Here is a 17,256-nt window from a genome sequence, read left to right as displayed (position 1 = left end):
GGGGGCGAGGCAAGGCCTTAAAGGGGCCCCGCGCAGCTGTTTTTTGGGGGGGGGGGGGGCGTGGGGCGTGGGCGTGGTGAGGGGTGCTGCTTGGACGGCGCTAATTGTACCTCGTTAATGACCCAGTGCCCGTTGATTCCCCCTCCCCACCGGTTCTCGTGCAGGGCAGCTCCAGGCAACGGTCCTGGGCAGAGAAGAGCAATTCCCCTGCATCCTGGCACTGGGAGCAGGATGTTCCGTGGAAGAAGTTGTTCCTATCCTTGGAAAAAGCTTTGGTGCCAGTTGTTTTCCTGCAGCTGGAAAGAGTTGAGCTGCCCCCGGGACCCTGACTATCCCGATGTCTTCCAGGCCTCACAAAGACCACGCCAACCTCAAAGAGTCAACAGCTCCATGTCCATATGGAGACCAGTGGTGAGTGGTGGTCTACAAGGACCAAGCTGTGTGGCATGGTTGATGTGCTGGAAGGAAGGGGTGGCAGCCAAAGAGATGTGGACAGGCTGGAGAACCTCATGAAGTTCAACAAGGCCAACTCCAAGTGGCAAACTGGCCAAGGGCCAGTGTCTCTCTCTGCGACAAAGATGTTAAACCCTTACGGAATGCCACTCATCACTGCTCTCCACTCAGACATGGAGGTATTGACCACAACTCTTTTGAGTTTGGTGTGGTCTCTGTGCAGAGAACTGGAAAACATCAGGATATGATCCAGTGGGAGGTGTCCCTGCCCATGGCGGGGGGTGGAACTGGATGGGCTTTGAGGTCGCTTCCAACCCAAACCATCCCATGATTCTATAAACTCATCTCACCAGTGGCCTTGGGCAGCCACCATGGGCTGGGAGCAAGGACGCCTCCGGACCCAGGTCTGCCCCACCCCCCAGGACACCCTTTCCTGTGGATGGAGAAGAAGGGGCTGATGCTGCATGGAATGGAGACACCAAGCCAGATGCTGGTGGTGCCAGTGCCCCTGGCATGCTGCAAACTCTTTATTCCCTGGCTTCCTTGCTCCTGCCCCAATGCCCCTGGGCACTGGCAAAGCACCGAGTGAGAGGTGCTCAGTCCTGGCTCCCCATAGCCTCTTGGCCATGCCTGGCAGCGCTGGCTTTGTTGGCGCATCCTCGCAGCATGCCGCTCACTTGCAGCCCTGCAGGACTCCCACGGCCTCCCACACAGCGGAGAAGATCATGCCGTCCAGCTGCAAGTGTGCAAATTGGGGGTCAGCACCGCGCACCCCCCACCGGGACACTACCCGACAGCCCCCAAACCGCCACCCACCCACGCACCTGGGTGTCGAGCTGGCGGTGGGTGCTGTGCTCCCGGAGGCGGGTGGCATTCTCTGGTGAGAGGAATCGCTGCTCCACACTGATGGTGCCGGTGAGGCTCTGCACCTGCCCGCAGCATGGCAGCATCAGGGGCTGTGCCTCAGTTTCCCCATGGAGGGTTGGCACCCAAATTTGCTGCCCATGGTGCAGTGCAGAGCTGCCTACCTGGTGGGGAGCCCCAGCAGGGACCAGCACCGCATCCCCCAAGAACTGGAGGAGGGTCCAGGCGCTCACCCCGCACTCCTCATGCAGCCGCTGCCGCAGCGTGAGGTCCAGATAGCAGCTGGGGGGCTCCATCGCAGCCCCCTTCTCCTGCCCTTGGTCCACTGAGATCTACGAGGAGACAGGGATGAGCGGAGCCAGGAGCCAGGACTGCACTGGGAGGTGATGGCACCCACCTTCCGCAAGAAATCCTGGATGCGCCCAGCATCCTCGGCCCGGAAGATGTGCCACAATGCACCAGGCTGGCTGCCGGCATCCCAGAGTCGCTCTTTCAGTGGCGCATCCATGCTGTCAGCTTCAGCTTGCAGGAGCATGTCTGTGGGCAAAGGGATGATCAGGAGGAGCTTGGGCAGGGGGGCTGGGGTTGGGGGTCCACCCCCCCCATGCTCCCATCTTACCCTGCCGTGCCGTGGCGTGTGCCAGGATGCTTATGGAATCAGTTGCCTCCACGGTCAGGTTTTTGGTCCCAATGCTCCGGTCCTGAGGATGCACGCCTGCCAGCGGGGGCGGGATGGTGGGTGAGTGTTGTGATGGATGCAGGGAGCCCGGTTTGCCCCCCTCCCCGTGGGCACTGGGGTGCTGCTGGGAGGCACTCACCGTAAGCCACACAGACATGCGGACGCAGCCAGCGCTGGCCCTGCTGGCCCCGAAGGTAGGAAGCCAGGTTGAGGCGGCCATTTGGCCCGCAGTACTCCGGCAGCGGCAGGCTGGCACTGAGGTTGGTGGCCCTGTGGCACAGATGCAGTGCTCGATGCCAGGGCACTGGGTACCAACCCCATGCACTGCATCCCACCCTGGGATGCATCCCGCTGGCACCCAGCTGGTAATGGGAGGGGGCACTGGGCTGTTCCCCCCACCCTGTGAAGCTTCTGCCATCACCTACCGGCACAGCTCCATGTCCCCAAAGCCACTCTCCAGCTTCAGCAGGTCCCCACCGCCCTGCTCTGGGGATGCTGCAGGATGGAGCATCGATTCAGGGGTGCTGGCATCACACTGCCAGGCACCTCCTGGGGCGGCAGGGATGCGCAGGCTGGCTCTCTCCCTCACTTTGCCCCCTGGAATTTGCTCTTGGGATCCCACAAACTCATCACACCCTTACCCGTGCTGGCTGCAAAACCGTCCCAAAATTCTTGGCTGCTCATCCTGACCCGGCGTGCTGGTGCCCGCAGGTTCACCACCTCCAGCTCCTGCTCTCCATGGTCCAAATGGAAGGATTCCGGCCCCCACAGCCGCTCCTCCAGCTTCTTCTGCAGCCCTGAAACAAGGACGGGCTGCCAGGGCAGCCAGGGCTCAGCTGGGGAAGTTTTGGGGTCCCACGATGCCATCCTGTGACCCTGGAGTAGGATCTCACCTGGCCCCTCCGCCAGTGCTCCTGGAAGAGCTCGTAGTTGCTGGCGTGGCCAGGGTCATGCAGCCAAAGCAGCCCACTGGGAGCCAGGATGCAGTGGGAAGTGGGGGGACTGGGAGGACTGGGGGGGCTCAACTCGCCATCCGCCTGCCTTTCCTGGATCTTCCTCTCCACCACACGGGCAATGATGCTGTCCAAGATGCTGGTCAGGCAATTGTCCTTAGGGATGGAATGCAAAGCGGGGAGCCCCGTCAGCACTCCCTGGTCCCCCAGCCCTGCTGAGGGGTGAGGGGGTGCCCTGCCCGCCCCCAGGGACTCACGCTGGGCAAGGCGGGTGAGACGGGAGCAAAGGCCATATGCACCCCGTCTTGCCCCAGGCACAGCTTGACGGCGGTGGAGGCAAGGAGATCACAGAGGGTGGTGGTCTGCATGGCTCCCCGGGGGGGAGGCTGCCCTGGCAATGGCGGTCCCTGCTCAGGACTCTCTGTTTTAGGGGGGAGAAAGGGGTCAGGGGTGCTCACATTCTCCTCCACCTCTTGTTCCCCAGAGGGGATGCGGTGCCACATCCCTGACCGCCCCCCGCAAAGTGGGGTCTCCTACCTTCCTTGATGGGCCTGGAGAGGTCAACTTGGCCATCGCTGCTGGGTGGGAGAGTGGGCACCGCAGCCCCCAGCAGCTCCTGAAACACCGCAATCCATGCGGGCATCCGGAGGGGAACCCCATGCCCTCTCCCCAGGGACGCTCCCCGCCCCAGTGTCCTGCACCCTCCCTCCCACGCACCCTTTTGCAGGGGTTTGGGATGCACCCACACCCCATCTTCCATCCACAGGCCCCCTGTACCTGCCTGCTCGTGGGGGGCTCTGCTGGGCTCTGCTCTGCAGCCTCCTCGCTGCAGGGACAACATGACTTGATGCCGAATTTGGCCCGGACTTCATGCAGCTGCTTCCAGAGCTGGGTCAGGACTGGGGAAGGATAGGGACAAGTGGGTCAGCCGTGAGACTAGCGGGCAGGAGGGGTCCTGGAGTATCGGTTGGGGGGGGACACACACTCACTAGAGGTGGGGACAAACTGTGTAGGGACAAGGGATGCGACGTGGTGGTCTTGCCCTGGGATGCAGTCAGGCAGCCGCTCTGGACTCTCTACATCAGAAAGAGGTTGCATTGGTCCCCACTGAGTCCCTCCATGGGGCTGATCCCCCCACCACACACACACTTTGGGACCCTCCCTATACCATGGCCATCAGCCTCCTGCCTGCTGCGGTGGCAGTCGGGGCACATCTGGAAGCCACATCTGGCACAACTCCAGTGGGAGTTGAAGAAGCCGCGTTGGCAGGCATCGCAGAGCTGGGGGGCTCCTTCCCTTCTCCTCCAGGCAGTCACCCCTGCGACAAACACAGTCCTCAGCCTCCTCAGTGTCCCCAGCATCACCCCTCGCCTCTGTCCCTGCTTACCCAGGGCTCTCGGCCACGCATTCCTGTCCCTGCGTACGGCTTCACAGAAGGGGTCCCCCAGGACCCTCAGCAGATATTTGGCCAAGCAGAGGCTGCTGCCCACGCTCCCTCGCTCGGGGCATGGCGTCTGCTCCTCCGCCTTGGCCAGGGCGCGGAAACCATCGCTGCTCAGCTCCCCACCGTCTCCGAAGGCAAATCTGGGGGGACAGGAGGGGTGCTGGAGTATGGGGTGAAGGGAGGGGATGCTCCAAAGCAGAGGGACTGGAAAAGATGCTCTGAAGTGGGGGGTGACAGGAGGGGATGCTCTGAAGTGGGATGATGGGTGGGGATGTTCCAAAGCAGAAGGATGGGAAAGGATGCTCTGAAGTGGGGGTGACAGGAGGGAATGCTCCAAAGTGATGTGATGAGTGGGGACGTTCCAAAGCAGGATGACAGGAAAGGATGATACTCCAAAGCAGGGTGGTGGGAGAGGATCCTCCAAAGCAGGGCAACAGGAGGGGATGCTCCAAAGCAGGGTGACAGGGTGGGATGCCCTGAAGTGGTGTAACAGGAGAAGATGCTCCAAAACTCGGGGATGCTCCATGCATGGGCTACTGGTAACCCCCTGCCCTGGGCAGGGCTGGGAGCTCCCCAGAGCCCTGGGCTTACCTGCGGAAGTGCAGCAGCCTGCAAGTGCTCTCCGGAGGATCCTCGTCTTCCTCACCTTTGGGGTCTCTCATGGCACAGGCACAGCACCGTGGAATGCTCTTGGGCAGGGCAGTGCATGGCACGCTCTGCAGGCACCACGGCTCCTGGGGCTCTGGGCCAGCACGACTCGGCAGCTCTGGGGGAGACGAGAGGTGCTTTGGAACACAGTGACAGGGACACACCAGTATGGAGGGACTGAGACAGCATGGTGGGGGCTGGAAACTGGGCCAGAAAGTAGGGCTGGAGATCTGCAGAGGTCAGGGTTGAGATGCCGGCATCTTCCTAAGGGCTCCAACCAAGGCATGCTGATTGCCACCCCCCTGGGCATCACACCTGAGGATGCTGTGCTGCCCCAAAGGGGTGTTTCTAGAAATCCCCACCCTAGGAGTTGCTCCCAGACCAAGCCATGCCAGGAAAAACCCAAGCACAGCAGGTTTCTCAGCCCTTATGTGTTCCCAGCTCCTTTTGTGGGCACAGGGAACCAGGATGCAAAACTTCCTTGAGGATCTACGAGGCCAGGCTGAGAGAGTTGGGTTGTTCAGCCTGGAGAAAAGAAGGCTCCAAGGGGACCTTAGAGAAGCTTCCAGAACAGAAAGGGGCTGGAGGAAAGCTGGGGAGGGGCTCCTGATAAGGGAGGGGAGGGATAAGGAAAGGGGGAACAGCTTTGAATTGGAAGGGAGCCCAGGTTGTCCAGAGCAGTAATGGCTGCCCCATCCCTGGAGGTGTTCCAGGCCAGGTTGGATGAGACTTGGAGCCCCTGATCCAGTGGGAGGTGTCCCTGCCCATGGCAGGGGGTGGGACTGGATAGGTTTAAGTCCCCTTCCAACCCAAATCATTCCATGATTCTATGATCTGATGCCACCACCAGCTCTGCCCTGCATGCCCCTGCCTTACCTCCCTCTCCCAGCTCCATCGTCCTCTCCTCCAGGTCCCCTCCGCTCTCCACACCGTCACCCGACCATGTCACAGCCACACGCTCGGTGGCCTTGGTGCCTCTCTTGGCCGCCCCAGCACCTTCACCAGCAGCGCAGGATCTGTCGGTGGTGCCGTGCGGGCGCTTAGCCGAGCGCTTGCCCTCAACGGCTGTCTCGGAGCCACTGTCCCGCCGGGGAGCCTTGCAGCACAGCAGTGACTGTTCAGAGTGCCGCGTCAGCCAGGTTTTCTTCAGCTTGGTGTGGTTGCTGGGTGGGCATGGAAAACGGCTCCCAGGGATGCCCAAGGTGGGCTCGAAGGGACCTAGCACCCCACAGCCCACTCTCGGGCACCCATCGCAGACTGGTGTGGGGTAGAGACAAACAGGGGACGGATCCGGCTTGGCAAGGGCCAGCGGGTAGTGCCTGAGTGGAGGTGAGGAGTCTGGTTGCTCTCTTAGTCCTGGTGGGGAGCCAGACCGCAGGCTTTGGGACCCCAGGTGCTCATCTTTGGGCTCGGAGGGTTGTCCTGGCCCTGGCTCCAAGTGGAAATCAGCAGAGTGGGGCTGCGTGCCCACCCAGGGGCTCCCACAGCTCCCCATGGTGCTGGGTTGCAGGAGGAAGAGAGGGTGGCTGGCGCTGGGGAGAGGCGTGTGGGCACGGGGAGTGGGCACAGCGGAGCTGCCCCCTGCTCGGCTGTCCCTCCACAGGGCTCCCAGCAGCTCTGGCACTGCCAGCTCCCTCTCACCATCTCCATCCTGCCCTGCCTGGTCCTTGCCTAGCAGCTGCGATGACGCTTGGTCCTTGGCCACGGGGTGGAAGCTGGGTTCTTTCTTGGGGTAAAATTCCTGCAGGGGAGCAGAGGGGCTGTCAAGGTCAGCGTGAGCCCAGATGTGGGTGGCAGAGGCAGGGACAGGGACTCACATCACCCGAAGGTAGTGATGGGGAACATCCCATGGCCCTGCCTCAGTTTCCCCCCACTGCCCAGCGTGTGGGGCACCCGTCCCGCCCCGACCCACATGGGAAAGGAACGGGGAGCTGCAATGGCACTCGGGGCGCGACAGGCGCACCCATGGGCTGGCGGGTCTGCCTCGCGCCGCCTCCGTGCCAGAGCTCCCACTGCCGTGAGTCAGCCCAGGTGCTTTCATCACACCATGGGGAGATCTTCCCCCTCAGGATGGATTTCCCCATTCCTCGGCAGCTGAGACACCCCTGTCACTGCACTGCCAAGCTGCAGGAGCAAAGAGGGGGCTGCATCCTGCTCGGGGGGTGTCAACACCGGGTGCCTGGCCAGCCCTGCCCTGGGCGCGGGTGCCAGCATCAACTTTCGCAACTGGCCGCTCCCAGACAGGTTCAGTTGAGGTCGGAGCCCGCTGTCACCCAGGGGAGCCAGGATACACCAAGGAGCATCCTTGCTCTGGAGAAGAGCCGTGCCACCATCAAAGCCATCTGGCATCTCCTACCTTGTTCCCTGAGCTGGAGCAGTCGTCAAACAGTGCTGGAGCTGCTTTGCACCTTGGCGGGAGCCCCAGATAGAGGGGTTGGCCCCAAGCGGGCGTGTAGGAGCCCAGATGCCAGTCCATACCAAAACCCCCATCACCCATCGCCCCTGGCCCCTCACCGCCAAATGGGGGCTCAGATGGGGGCAGCAGCGAGGACAGGAAGAAGGGGCTGTGCTTGGCCTCCACGAGGAAAGGGCAGTGGCGGAAAGCAGGGGTGTCTCCGGCTGCATCCCCTGCAGCAGCGCGGGGTTTGCTGGCGGTGCCGGGATGCTGGCCATCCAGCGCTGTGAAGGGCAGTGCATAGCGTTGGTATGCAGGGCTGTAGAGGGCCAGCGGGGCCAGCACAGCCTCAGTGCAACCCGCTTTGGGCTGCCTGTTGCGCAGTGGCAGCAGCGGCGGCAGCTCAGCTCCATCCTTGGGGCGTCCCAGGGCGTCCCGCAGGCATGGCGAGGCTGGTGGGTAAGGGCAGCTCAAGCAGCTGCTGGCAAGTTCTTGCCTTGGACCCAAACATCCCTCATATACCCTCCAAGAACAATCCTTCTCCGATCCGTATCTCAGCTTGCTAGGCTCTGGGTAGCTTGGGACTCCCAGCTCAGCAGCAGCGCTTCGGGGCAAGACCAGCCCACTGTTCTGCATCCCCAAGGTGTCCTGCACTGTGTCCTGGGCTCTACTCCATCGCAATGGGGTCTCTCCCATCCTCGTGTCACTGGCCATGCTGCTCTGACACTCATGTGATGCTCAGCGCCGTCCCGGGCTGACCAGACCCTGCAGAAGGGAGCAAAGGTTGCAATGGGGGGAAAGTGAGACCTCATCTGGAATTCTGTGTCCAGTTCTGGAATCCTCAATGTGAGAAGGAGATGGAGCTGTTGGAACAGGTCCAAAGGAGGCTACAAGGATCATCCGAGGGCTGGAACACTTCCCCTACAAGGACAGGCTGAGAGAGTTGGAGTTGTTCAGCCTGGAGAAGAAAGGCTCCGAGGAGATCTTATAGCCATCTTCCAGTACCTGAAGGGGCTCCAAGAAAGCTGCAGAGGGGCTGTTCACAAAGGCTTGTAGTGATAGGACGAGAGGGAATGGGTACAAACTGGAGAGGGGCAGATTTAGACTGGACATTAGGGAGAATTCCTTCACCGTGAGGGTGGGGAGGCTCTGGCCCAGGTTGCCCAGGGAAGTGGTGTCTGCCCCATCCCTGGTGGTGTTCAAGGCCAGGTTGGATGGGGCTTGGAGCCCCTGATCTAGTGGGAGGTGTCCTTGCCCATGGCAGAGGTTGGAACTGGATGGGCTTTGAGGCCCTTTCTCACCCAAACCATGCCATGATTCTATGCCGGGCTCCTCTACCCCATGGCATCCAGTGGGACGCACAATCCAGTAGGGCATGTGGCTGGAGCAGAGGTTTGCACCCTGTCCTATCCTTTCTGCACCCAACCTGGTGGGGCTGGTGGCCAGGACACACCTTGCACCCTCCCATCCCTCCACGCCCAGCCTGGCCCCATGCCCGGGCGCTGGCACCAAGCGTGGGGATGCCTTGCCCCGCACAGGTATTCGCCTCCGGCCAGGGCTGGGCTGAGCTTCCCAGGAGAGTTTGCAGCGAGGGGAGAGCTTCCAGAGGCTCCTCCTGGTAGAAATGCCTGCGGAGATCTGCTGGATTATCACTCCGATGTAACCCAGGCCACACACAGATGCAGGGGTTCAGAGCCAATCCTCACAGAAGCTGCGATCGCATCCCTTTCTAGTGGAGAGAACACCACCCCATGCCCTCTTCTCTCCCTGTCCGGCAGCCAGAGAAGCCAAGGGGAACAAGAATGGGTCCCTGAAAAACTGTCACCCTGCTCTGGGGTGGGACAGCCACCTCTATTATCACCAAAATAGGGAAAAGAGACTTCTTAGCCCCACTTGGGGGTCTTAAGAAGCAGGCATTCCTTTTAACACAACACTGGATATGCTGTATCATAAAGAGTCCTGTACGCATCACAAAGCTACAGGAAAACCCATTTTCCTTACAGAAATGAGCATTTTCTGTGCATGTAGTTCAAAGACAGCAGAAACTCAGGACTAGGAAGGATTCCCTAGGTCCTCTCATCTGGTGCTTTGTTATCATGGGCAACCATCTCAATCAATCCTTCCCATAAATTAATTGAGCCCCATTTAACACCTACTGGGGTTTTCCTCTCAGTTATTATATGGCAGGAGGATTGATTTCCCCGTCTGTCCAGTACCATACTAAACAGAAGTATGCTTCTCAAGACCCTCAACTGGTATTAAGAAGGTTCTTTTCCCAATTTTGGCTATGCTGCAGCCAGGCAGGCAGCTGGGATGGGGACCAGGAGGAGCACGATTCCCCAAAGCCTGTCCCCATCCCGTCCCTTGCCCCAGGGAGGCCAAGTTCCTCAGCTGGCAGGGGATCAGGAATCACCCTGGAGGACCTTGCCCTGTGCTTGGGGTGAAGGGACACCCCGAGCACCCCTGCTCCAACCCTCCAGGGCAGGGGACCCTGCTGGGCTCTCCCATCCAGTCCCACACCAGCAAGATGCTCCAGCACAGCTCCATCTTGGTGCCCCAAAGCTGCCCCACCATCCTGGGACCTTCCCAGCTTGTCCAGACTCATCGTGGCAGCATTGTCCCCTGCTCTTCATCCCATCCAGAGCACAAAAACCTGGTCCTACAGCTCGGTGAGCATCCTTGCCATCCCACACCTCAGCGAACATCCCCGCCGTCCCACAGCACAGCCAACTACCTGGATAGTCCATGGGGGACTCTGAAGATGAGCAGGCGTCTCCACCAGCAGCACCGCTGTCTCCGAGAAGCAAAGCCAGGCAAGTGGAAGCACCTAAACCCACAGGCTGAAGGGATCTGGCTCTGGGATCTGGAGGAGGCAGAAAGTTGCCTGGGCAGCCCTGGGGACGTTCTTCTCTGAATGTTGGAGCTGGAGTTTTTGATCCATTGGCCTGGGGGGCTCCGTATTCCTCCTGCCTACTGTCCTACAAGTGGTGGTCCCGGTGTGCTGAGGGATCAGGAAGAAGGGAACCCAAGGGAGCAGCAGCAGTGGCAGCGAGCGGGACCTTCCCCTGGCTCTAAGCAGCTTTGAGCATCTTGGGGCGAGCGCTGGAGGATGAGATGGCCGTGGTGGCTCTGCTTCCCCTCCACCGGCTCCCACAATGACTGGGTGGGTGGATGCGTGAGCTCCTGGGGTTGCTGACGCCCAGGAACCGGCGTGGTGCCGGCGGTGCCACCCAGCCCCAGGGCCACCAGCGGCAGTGCCAAGGCGGGCAGGTGTGCTCTGCCCAGCGCAAAGAAAGCGCCCTTTGTTTGGCAATGTAGTCGAACCGCCCCATCGCTGATGAAAGACACCGGCCGCCCCGCTCCAGGCAGAACTGGAATGAGAGAAACACCAGGATGGGCCAAACACCCCAGTCTGGGTGCGAGGGGAGCTGGCATGGAGCACACGACCAGAGCAAGGCTGGGGGACCTAGGGGCTCACAACCAAACCAGTTTAACCCAAAAAATAAGGATTTGGCCTCAAAACATGCTGCCACTTTGCAATAGTCCCCCTGCAGCCAACCCAACTCTACTGCCTGGGATGAAGGCAGAGCTCCTCTGCCTCCTATCCAGCATGCAGAGCCCACAACACCAGGAAGGGCAGGATGAGATCCAAGGGGTGCGAGGGGCTGTGACAGAATCCAATGCTGCTGCCCTTAGGGGTCACTTGAACCCTTGCCCTACAACTTGCCAGGTCAGAGCTGGGACCCACCACTCCACCAGTGCCTACCCAGCACCACGCACACTCCAGCACCAGTACCTCCTAGCAGCAAGACATCTTGACCCCAAAACCCCCAGCTCCCACCGTCCCACTGCCCACTTCCAGTGGTGATGCTCCAGCCGGATGCAGGTTGGGCATTCATTTCCGGGATCACAACCCCTCCAGTTTTATCCAAACAGTAAGGATTTGGCCTCAATTCATGCTGCCACTTTTGCCCACGCAGGGTCCCCCTGTAGCCAACCCTCCTCTACTCCCTGGGATGAAGGCAGAGTTTCTCTACCTCCTCTCCAGCATGCAGAGCCCACAACACCAAGCAGGAAGGGCAGGATGTGATCCAAGGGGTGTGAGGGGATCACACAGAGCACAAGGATGCTGTGACAGCATCCCAATGCCGCCATTCCACAGGGGTCACTCGAACCCCTGCCCTGCAACCCATCAGGTCAGAGCTAGGACCCATCACTCCAGTGCCCACCCAGCATCACACACCCCCCAGCACCAGTAGCAAGACACCCCAACTCCAAAACCCTCCCAGCTTCCACTACCCCATTGCCTGCTCCCAGGGGTGATGCTCCAGCTGGGTGCAGGGTGGGCACCCACTTCTAGGCTCACGACCCCCCCAGTTTTACCCAAACAGATCTGGTCTCAATCCACATTGCCACTTCGCAGCAGTCCCTCTGCTGCCATTTCATCCCCAGTTTCCTTGGATGAAGCAGAGCTCCTCTGCCTCCCCTCCTGTATGCAGAGCCCACGGCACCAGGCGGGAAGGGCAGGGTGTGATCCAAGGGGTGCAAGGGGTTCCCACAGGGCATGAGGATGCTGTGACACCACCCCAGTGACACTCCAACTCCAAACTCCCCCCACCAGCTCCCACCACCCGCTCCCAAGGGCGATGTTGCAGCCAAGAGCACGGGGCAGTGGGTCAGGTAGGTCCCCCAGGTAGGGAACCCCATTTCTAGGCTCCTGGAGAGGGACTGGGGCAATGGTTTATGTAATGTGCATGTGTCCCAGGGCCATCCTGTGCACAGCTCTCATGCCTTACATAAACCACAGCAGCTCTGCACAGCCTCCCCCGGCTCGGCACAGCTCGGTGCAGCACCCAGGGGGCTTGGGGTGATGGGGTGAAGGCAGGGCATGACCCTCATGAGCGGAGTAGCATGATTACCATCAGACTACGGGCTTCGTTACAGCTCAGCAGTTGCTGTGCAGTCTGGCAGTGAGGAGCCATGGTTAACCCTTGCTGGCTGGGGCAAGGCCGAGGTGGGTGCTGGGTGCTATAAGGGTCCATTTGCACCCCACCTCCAGCATGGTTGAAACCATAGCAGGACCCCCCTGGCCCCACTCAGCAAGGAGGGAAGCGCCTTGCTGCACCCACTGGGTGCCAGGGAACAGGGAGGGGACCCAGACAGGGCTCAGGGCGTAGGTGAGCCCGCATCTTCCTGCAATGAGAAGGTGCTGAAAGAGAAACACTTTTCCCATCCCCTCCCGATGATGATGATAGCTCCAGCAGGGCTGAGGAAGCTGACAGCGAGGATGGACTCCATGAAGAGTCTGCAGCATCCTGGCACCTGGCAGATGGGTCAGCGGATGCTCAGTACCATTACAGAGGTACCAAGAGAATAACGGAGAAGGGGTCAGGCAAGGAGAGGACAGACACACCACTCTGATGCTGGCAAGACCCAAGGAGAAGGCTATGAGAAGCCCTTGGGCAGAGCAAAGAGAAGGGAGATGCTGGAGGTCCAGGAGGGAATTTCCCACCTTGCACTGGAGCAGCATCTCTGGGTGCTGCACACTTTCCATGCCCCGCTGTCCCGGCTGCCCTCAATTCCTGGCCACAGTATGGCTTCTCCTCCTGTGCCAAGGAGGCTGGAGCCCTCCAAGCAGCCTCCTCAGGGCTAGTGCAGCCCTCATGGGGCAGCCACACTGCTGTCAAGCTCTTCTGGGACTTGGCCACCATCCTGCCCCATGGCGAGGGGCAGGCTCTGTACCTCCCACAGCACAGCAGCTCCAGCCAGGGTCCTCCTCTCCCGGCACAACCCAATGAGGGTCCCCAGGGGAATATGGGGGGTCCAGGGTGGCTTTGAGTTGTGCCAACTCAGGCTTTGCTAAGAGAGAACCCCCCCCCAGGATGGTCCCTGCCTTGGTGGCTTGGCACAGCCGGCCCCACAGCTCCCATCTCCCCGCTTTTTCCTTTCAATCAGGGGGACCATGAACACCCACAAGCCAAATGCTGGCCAGAAAGACACCACAGGAGGCCGGAAAAACCCGAATTAGAAACCTTGGCATCCCTGCTCCACTCGACGCCAGAGGATGAGGAGAGATGCGAGGACACAGGGTGGAGGGATGCTGTCCCCCCCCGGGTATTGGGACTGGCATTCAGCCCTGGGCAAGAGGGATGCAGGGATGTGGGGCAGCATCTCACGAGATGCTCCGGCGCTGGGGAAGGGGACAGATAGGGTCTCAGTGCAAAAGGCTCACTGGTGGCCAACAGCCCCTCTCTGCGCCAATGCTTTGGCAGCACAGGAGCCTTCCAGACCTACCTGATTGCCCACACCCCATGCCCTGCCTTGACCCAGGGAAGGGAGCCACAGCCTCCAGACCCACAAGCCACCTCCAGTTGAGAAAGCAGCCTCAAATCCACCCTTTTTCTCCTGCAAAATGGCTCAAGATGCCCCCTCACTGGCTTGCCCTGAGCCCACTTCTTCATCCACAGAGCTCCAGCCCTTCCTCCTCCTCCTTCCTCCTCCTCCCAGCCCAGCACACACCTACCTGCCTCCACCGCAGCGCAGGTGAGGAAGGCGAAGGTGCAGGGAGAGGAAGGCAAGCAGCCCGTTCCCCCTTTGCCCAGCACCGATGGCCGCGAGAGCTTTCTCTCTAATCTGCAGCCGGTGCTTAAAAAGAGAGAGAGAGAGAGAGAGAGAGAAAGGGAAGAAGGAAAAAAAAAAAACACGTCAAACCTTCAGGAGTCTGGAGGCTGCAGCGGAGCGGAGGGCATGGGAGGACACTCACTCCCACACGAGCAGCTTTCTGGGAATTAGGGCCACAGCCCAACTGCTCTGGCAGCCTGCGCTCCCCTCCAGCCCTGGCTGCCCGTACAGTGTGGCCTGGGCAGCCACCCCACCGGTACAGCCCCGTCACCGTCACTACAGGGTCGGACGCTGCTCTTGGCCCTAATCTCCTGCTTTTTCCCTGGGGAGGTGAGTAAGCATCACTAATCCCACTTGTTTTGCTGCTGGGGTGAGGCCAGACAGTGGCCCCAGGCTGGCGGCTGAGCCCGACACCCCTTGTCATCCCTGTCCCCTTGCAGAGGGGTGGGCAGTGTGTGTCACCCCTTTCCTGGGCAGCTCTAAGATGCTGCACAGCATGGATCAGCCCCTTCCCATCGGATGATGCACAGCGTGGGTCACCCCTTCCCCTTGGATACTGCAGAGTGTGGATCAGCCCCTTCCCTGGCGGCTCTAGGATGCTGCACAGCATGGGTTCACCCCTTCCCTTCGGATGCTAGAGGTAATTTGTCCCCATCAGAGGGGACCAGGGGATGTCCCAGCTGCCTGCAGCCAACCCACCTACAGCAGTGTCCCTTACGCCCACATGCCAGTGCCAATGCTCAGCGGAATGCAGGACCCAGCGATGGATGCATCCCTGCTTCCCATTCCGTGGGAGGACGGGCAGAACAAGATGTCCCGGAGAGTCCCAGCGCGGGGGCTGTCCTGTGCCACCCCCTCAAGGACTCCTGTTTACCCAGCACCAGCTTCAAATACCTTGATGCAATTAAAAGCTCACCCGCGAGGCCAAGGGTTTAGGACGGCAGCCAGGGACACGGGCAGCTGAGTGCCACCTGTGAGAAGAAGGGCAAGCAGCTCGCCTGGGTCCCCACAGCACCTACCTGGGAGCAGCTGGGGGCTCCTGTCCCCAGCCCCTACCTGGGAGCAGCTGGGGGCTCCTGTCCCCAGCCCCTACCTGGGAGCAGCTGGGGGCTCCTGTCCCCAGCCCAAGCCCCCCTCCTGCCAGCTGTGGTGATAGGGTGGCAAGAGGAAAAACAGTCACCATGGCTGGAAGCCCCCTGCCTGCTTCCTCCTGCCTCAGTTTCCCTCGATGCTCAGTGATGCTGTGGGGTCCCCTAAGTGTGGTGCCCAAAATCATGGAATGGTTTGTGTTGGAAGGGACCTCAAAGCCTATCCAGTTCCACCCCTTGCCATGGGCAGGGACACCTCCCACTGGATCAGAATGGTCCAAGGTCCATCCAACCTGGCCTTGAACACTTCCACGGATGGGGCAGTCACCACTGCTCTGGGCAACCTGGGCCAGGGTCTCCCTAACCTCATCATGAAGAATTTCTTCCTAATGTCCAATTTAATCTTCCCCTTTGCAATGTGAAGCCATTCCCCGTCATCCTATCACTCCATACCCTTGAAAAAGACCCTCCTGGCTGGGTAAAAACCTCTGTGTCGCCCCCAGTGCCACAACGAGGACATGGCTGCAACCCTGGGACACCGAGTCGGAATCATCATCGGTGCCAGCACAGGCTGTGACCAGGGCTGGCTGGGGACAGGCAGGTCCCTGGGGAAGGGGGGGAGGACAGGCAGCTGGCGGAGAACTGAGGAGGGGGGGGAAGACAGCATTCCTTCATCCGTGTCCTTCCACACCCCCATCACCTTGAATGCCCCTTCCCCATCCACCACCCTCCTCTTCGCCATCCTCTTCCTCACCAGTGGGGTGGTGGCAGCCTGGGGGTAGGTGTGTGTTTGAGGACACGATAGAATAGGGGGAGACACACACACAGAAGAGGTGCTGTGTGTGTCCCCTAGCTTAGGGATTAAGATCTTACCTGCCTGGCAGTGCCGGGCGGGGCTCTCAGCCGCAGCCCAGCCGAGCCCCCCACTGCCTGCAGCTCTGCGGCGTTGCCCTCTTCAGCGGGGAGCCAGCTGAAATCTTCCCCCCAGGGGCTGCCGGGGGGGGGGGGGGGGGAAGAAAAAAAAAAAAAGAAAAAAGAAAAGGAGGCTGCATTTAAACAACAGACATAATTATGCTTTTGATACCGTCTGCTAAAAATACAGCGCTGCGCCGCGCGGGGAGCCATGTGTGTGCGGCCTCACATGGCTCCTGCCTGCAGCAGCTGACTCAGGAGGCACCGGCTGGAGGGGGCCAGGAATGGGGGGGTCCCAAGGGAATTACAGGTAAGGGACACCCAGATCCCCACCATGGAGCAGCCAGATTGAGGAAGGGGGCTGCACCACTAGGGACCCCCCAAACAGCCACCTTGGGAGGGGGAAGGCAGCCCCAGGGAGACACCCCAGCAGCGGCCCCTCCCCTTACCCAGAAGGGCAGCAGCCCCCTGGTTTTGGGTTAAAATGAGCTGGGAAAGGGGCAAGGGGGGGGGCGCTGGGTAACTCGGTGTCACTAGCCCAGCAGGGTTAGCTGGTAGCCAGCCCTGCCAGCAGCATGAGGATGCCCAGGTGAAGCCAGCAGCATGCATCCCCTCTTGCAGCTGGAAGGGCAGCAGCCCCCTGGCTTGGGGTAAAATGAGATGGGAAAGGGGCAAGGAGAGAGGTCGGGGGGCTGGGTCACTCTGTGCCCAGGAGGCTTAGCCAGTAGCCAGCCCTGAGGAAGAAGGAAAAGGGAGGAAGGAAGGAAAAAAAAGAGGGGGGGGAAGGAAAAAAAAGAGGGGGGGGAAGGATAAAAAGAGGGGGGAAAGATAAAAAGAGGGGGGAAGGAAACAAGGAGGGGGGAAGGAAACAAAGAGGGGGGAAGGAAACAAAGAGGGGGGAAGGAAACAAAGAGGGGGGAAGGAAACAAAGAGGGGGGAAGGAAAAGAGAAAAGGAAACTAGGGGGAGAATGAAAAGAGAAGGAGAAGGAAAAAAGGGGGAGAAAGGGAAAAAGAGCAGGGATGAGAAAGAAGGAGGAGATGGGGAAAAAAAGAAGAGGAGAAGGGTAAGAAAGAAAAGAGGTGGAGAAGGGTAAGAAAGAAAAGAGGTGGAGAAGGGTAAGAAAGAAAAGAGGTGGAGAAGGGTAAGAAAGAAAAGAGGTGGAGAAGGGTAAGAAAGAAAAGAGGTGGAGAAGGGTAA

General features: G+C 60.3%; 1 protein-coding gene across 7 annotated transcripts; it reads right to left on the bottom strand.

Annotated features, from left to right (window-relative positions):
* Nucleotides 1-91: 91 nt before the first annotated feature.
* Nucleotides 92-14,911, bottom strand: HR (HR lysine demethylase and nuclear receptor corepressor). Of its 7 annotated transcripts, none has more exons than XM_054088946.1 (20): nucleotides 14,757-14,911; nucleotides 13,960-14,081; nucleotides 10,171-10,299; nucleotides 7,398-8,201; nucleotides 5,918-6,782; nucleotides 4,985-5,159; nucleotides 4,118-4,533; nucleotides 3,939-4,025; nucleotides 3,727-3,848; nucleotides 3,487-3,565; nucleotides 3,207-3,370; nucleotides 2,890-3,105; nucleotides 2,638-2,809; nucleotides 2,422-2,491; nucleotides 2,136-2,266; nucleotides 1,937-2,032; nucleotides 1,715-1,854; nucleotides 1,482-1,649; nucleotides 1,278-1,382; nucleotides 92-1,189 (listed from the first exon to the last, which is right to left on the bottom strand). In XM_054088946.1, exons 4-20 carry the CDS (start codon nucleotides 8,148-8,150, stop codon nucleotides 1,127-1,129), a joined length of 3,822 nt encoding a protein of 1,273 aa, XP_053944921.1. In that variant the 5' UTR covers nucleotides 8,151-8,201; nucleotides 10,171-10,299; nucleotides 13,960-14,081; nucleotides 14,757-14,911; the 3' UTR covers nucleotides 92-1,126. The 7 variants fall into 7 exon arrangements, with proteins under 7 accessions (XP_053944921.1, XP_053944923.1, XP_053944922.1 ...); XM_054088948.1 differs by lacking the exon at nucleotides 14,757-14,911 and adding an exon at nucleotides 14,200-14,332; XM_054088947.1 differs by lacking the exon at nucleotides 10,171-10,299.
* Nucleotides 14,912-17,256: the final 2,345 nt, after the last annotated feature.

The sequence above is a fragment of the Cuculus canorus genome, chromosome 26, assembly GCF_017976375.1.
Source record: "Cuculus canorus isolate bCucCan1 chromosome 26, bCucCan1.pri, whole genome shotgun sequence".
In the NCBI taxonomy this organism is placed as follows: Eukaryota; Metazoa; Chordata; class Aves; order Cuculiformes; family Cuculidae; genus Cuculus; species Cuculus canorus.
Note: the sequence above shows the minus strand (reverse complement) of the source record. Positions and strands in the feature narration are given on the sequence as shown.

What these genes read in the sequence shown, in the direction of transcription:
- HR (XM_054088946.1), bottom strand. Translation starts at nt 8,150, where the DNA reads ATGGCCAGTGACACGAGGATGGGAGAGACCCCATTGCGATGGAGTAGA. An exon ending in GCAGGAGGCTGATGGCCATG is followed by an intron (nt 4,026 to 4,117) that starts GTATAGGGAGGG and finishes TTTCTGATGTAG; the next exon opens with AGAGTCCAGAGCGGCTGCCT. An exon ending in AGCACTGGCGGAGGGGCCAG is followed by an intron (nt 2,810 to 2,889) that starts GTGAGATCCTAC and finishes CTGCCCTGGCAG; the next exon opens with CCCGTCCTTGTTTCAGGGCT.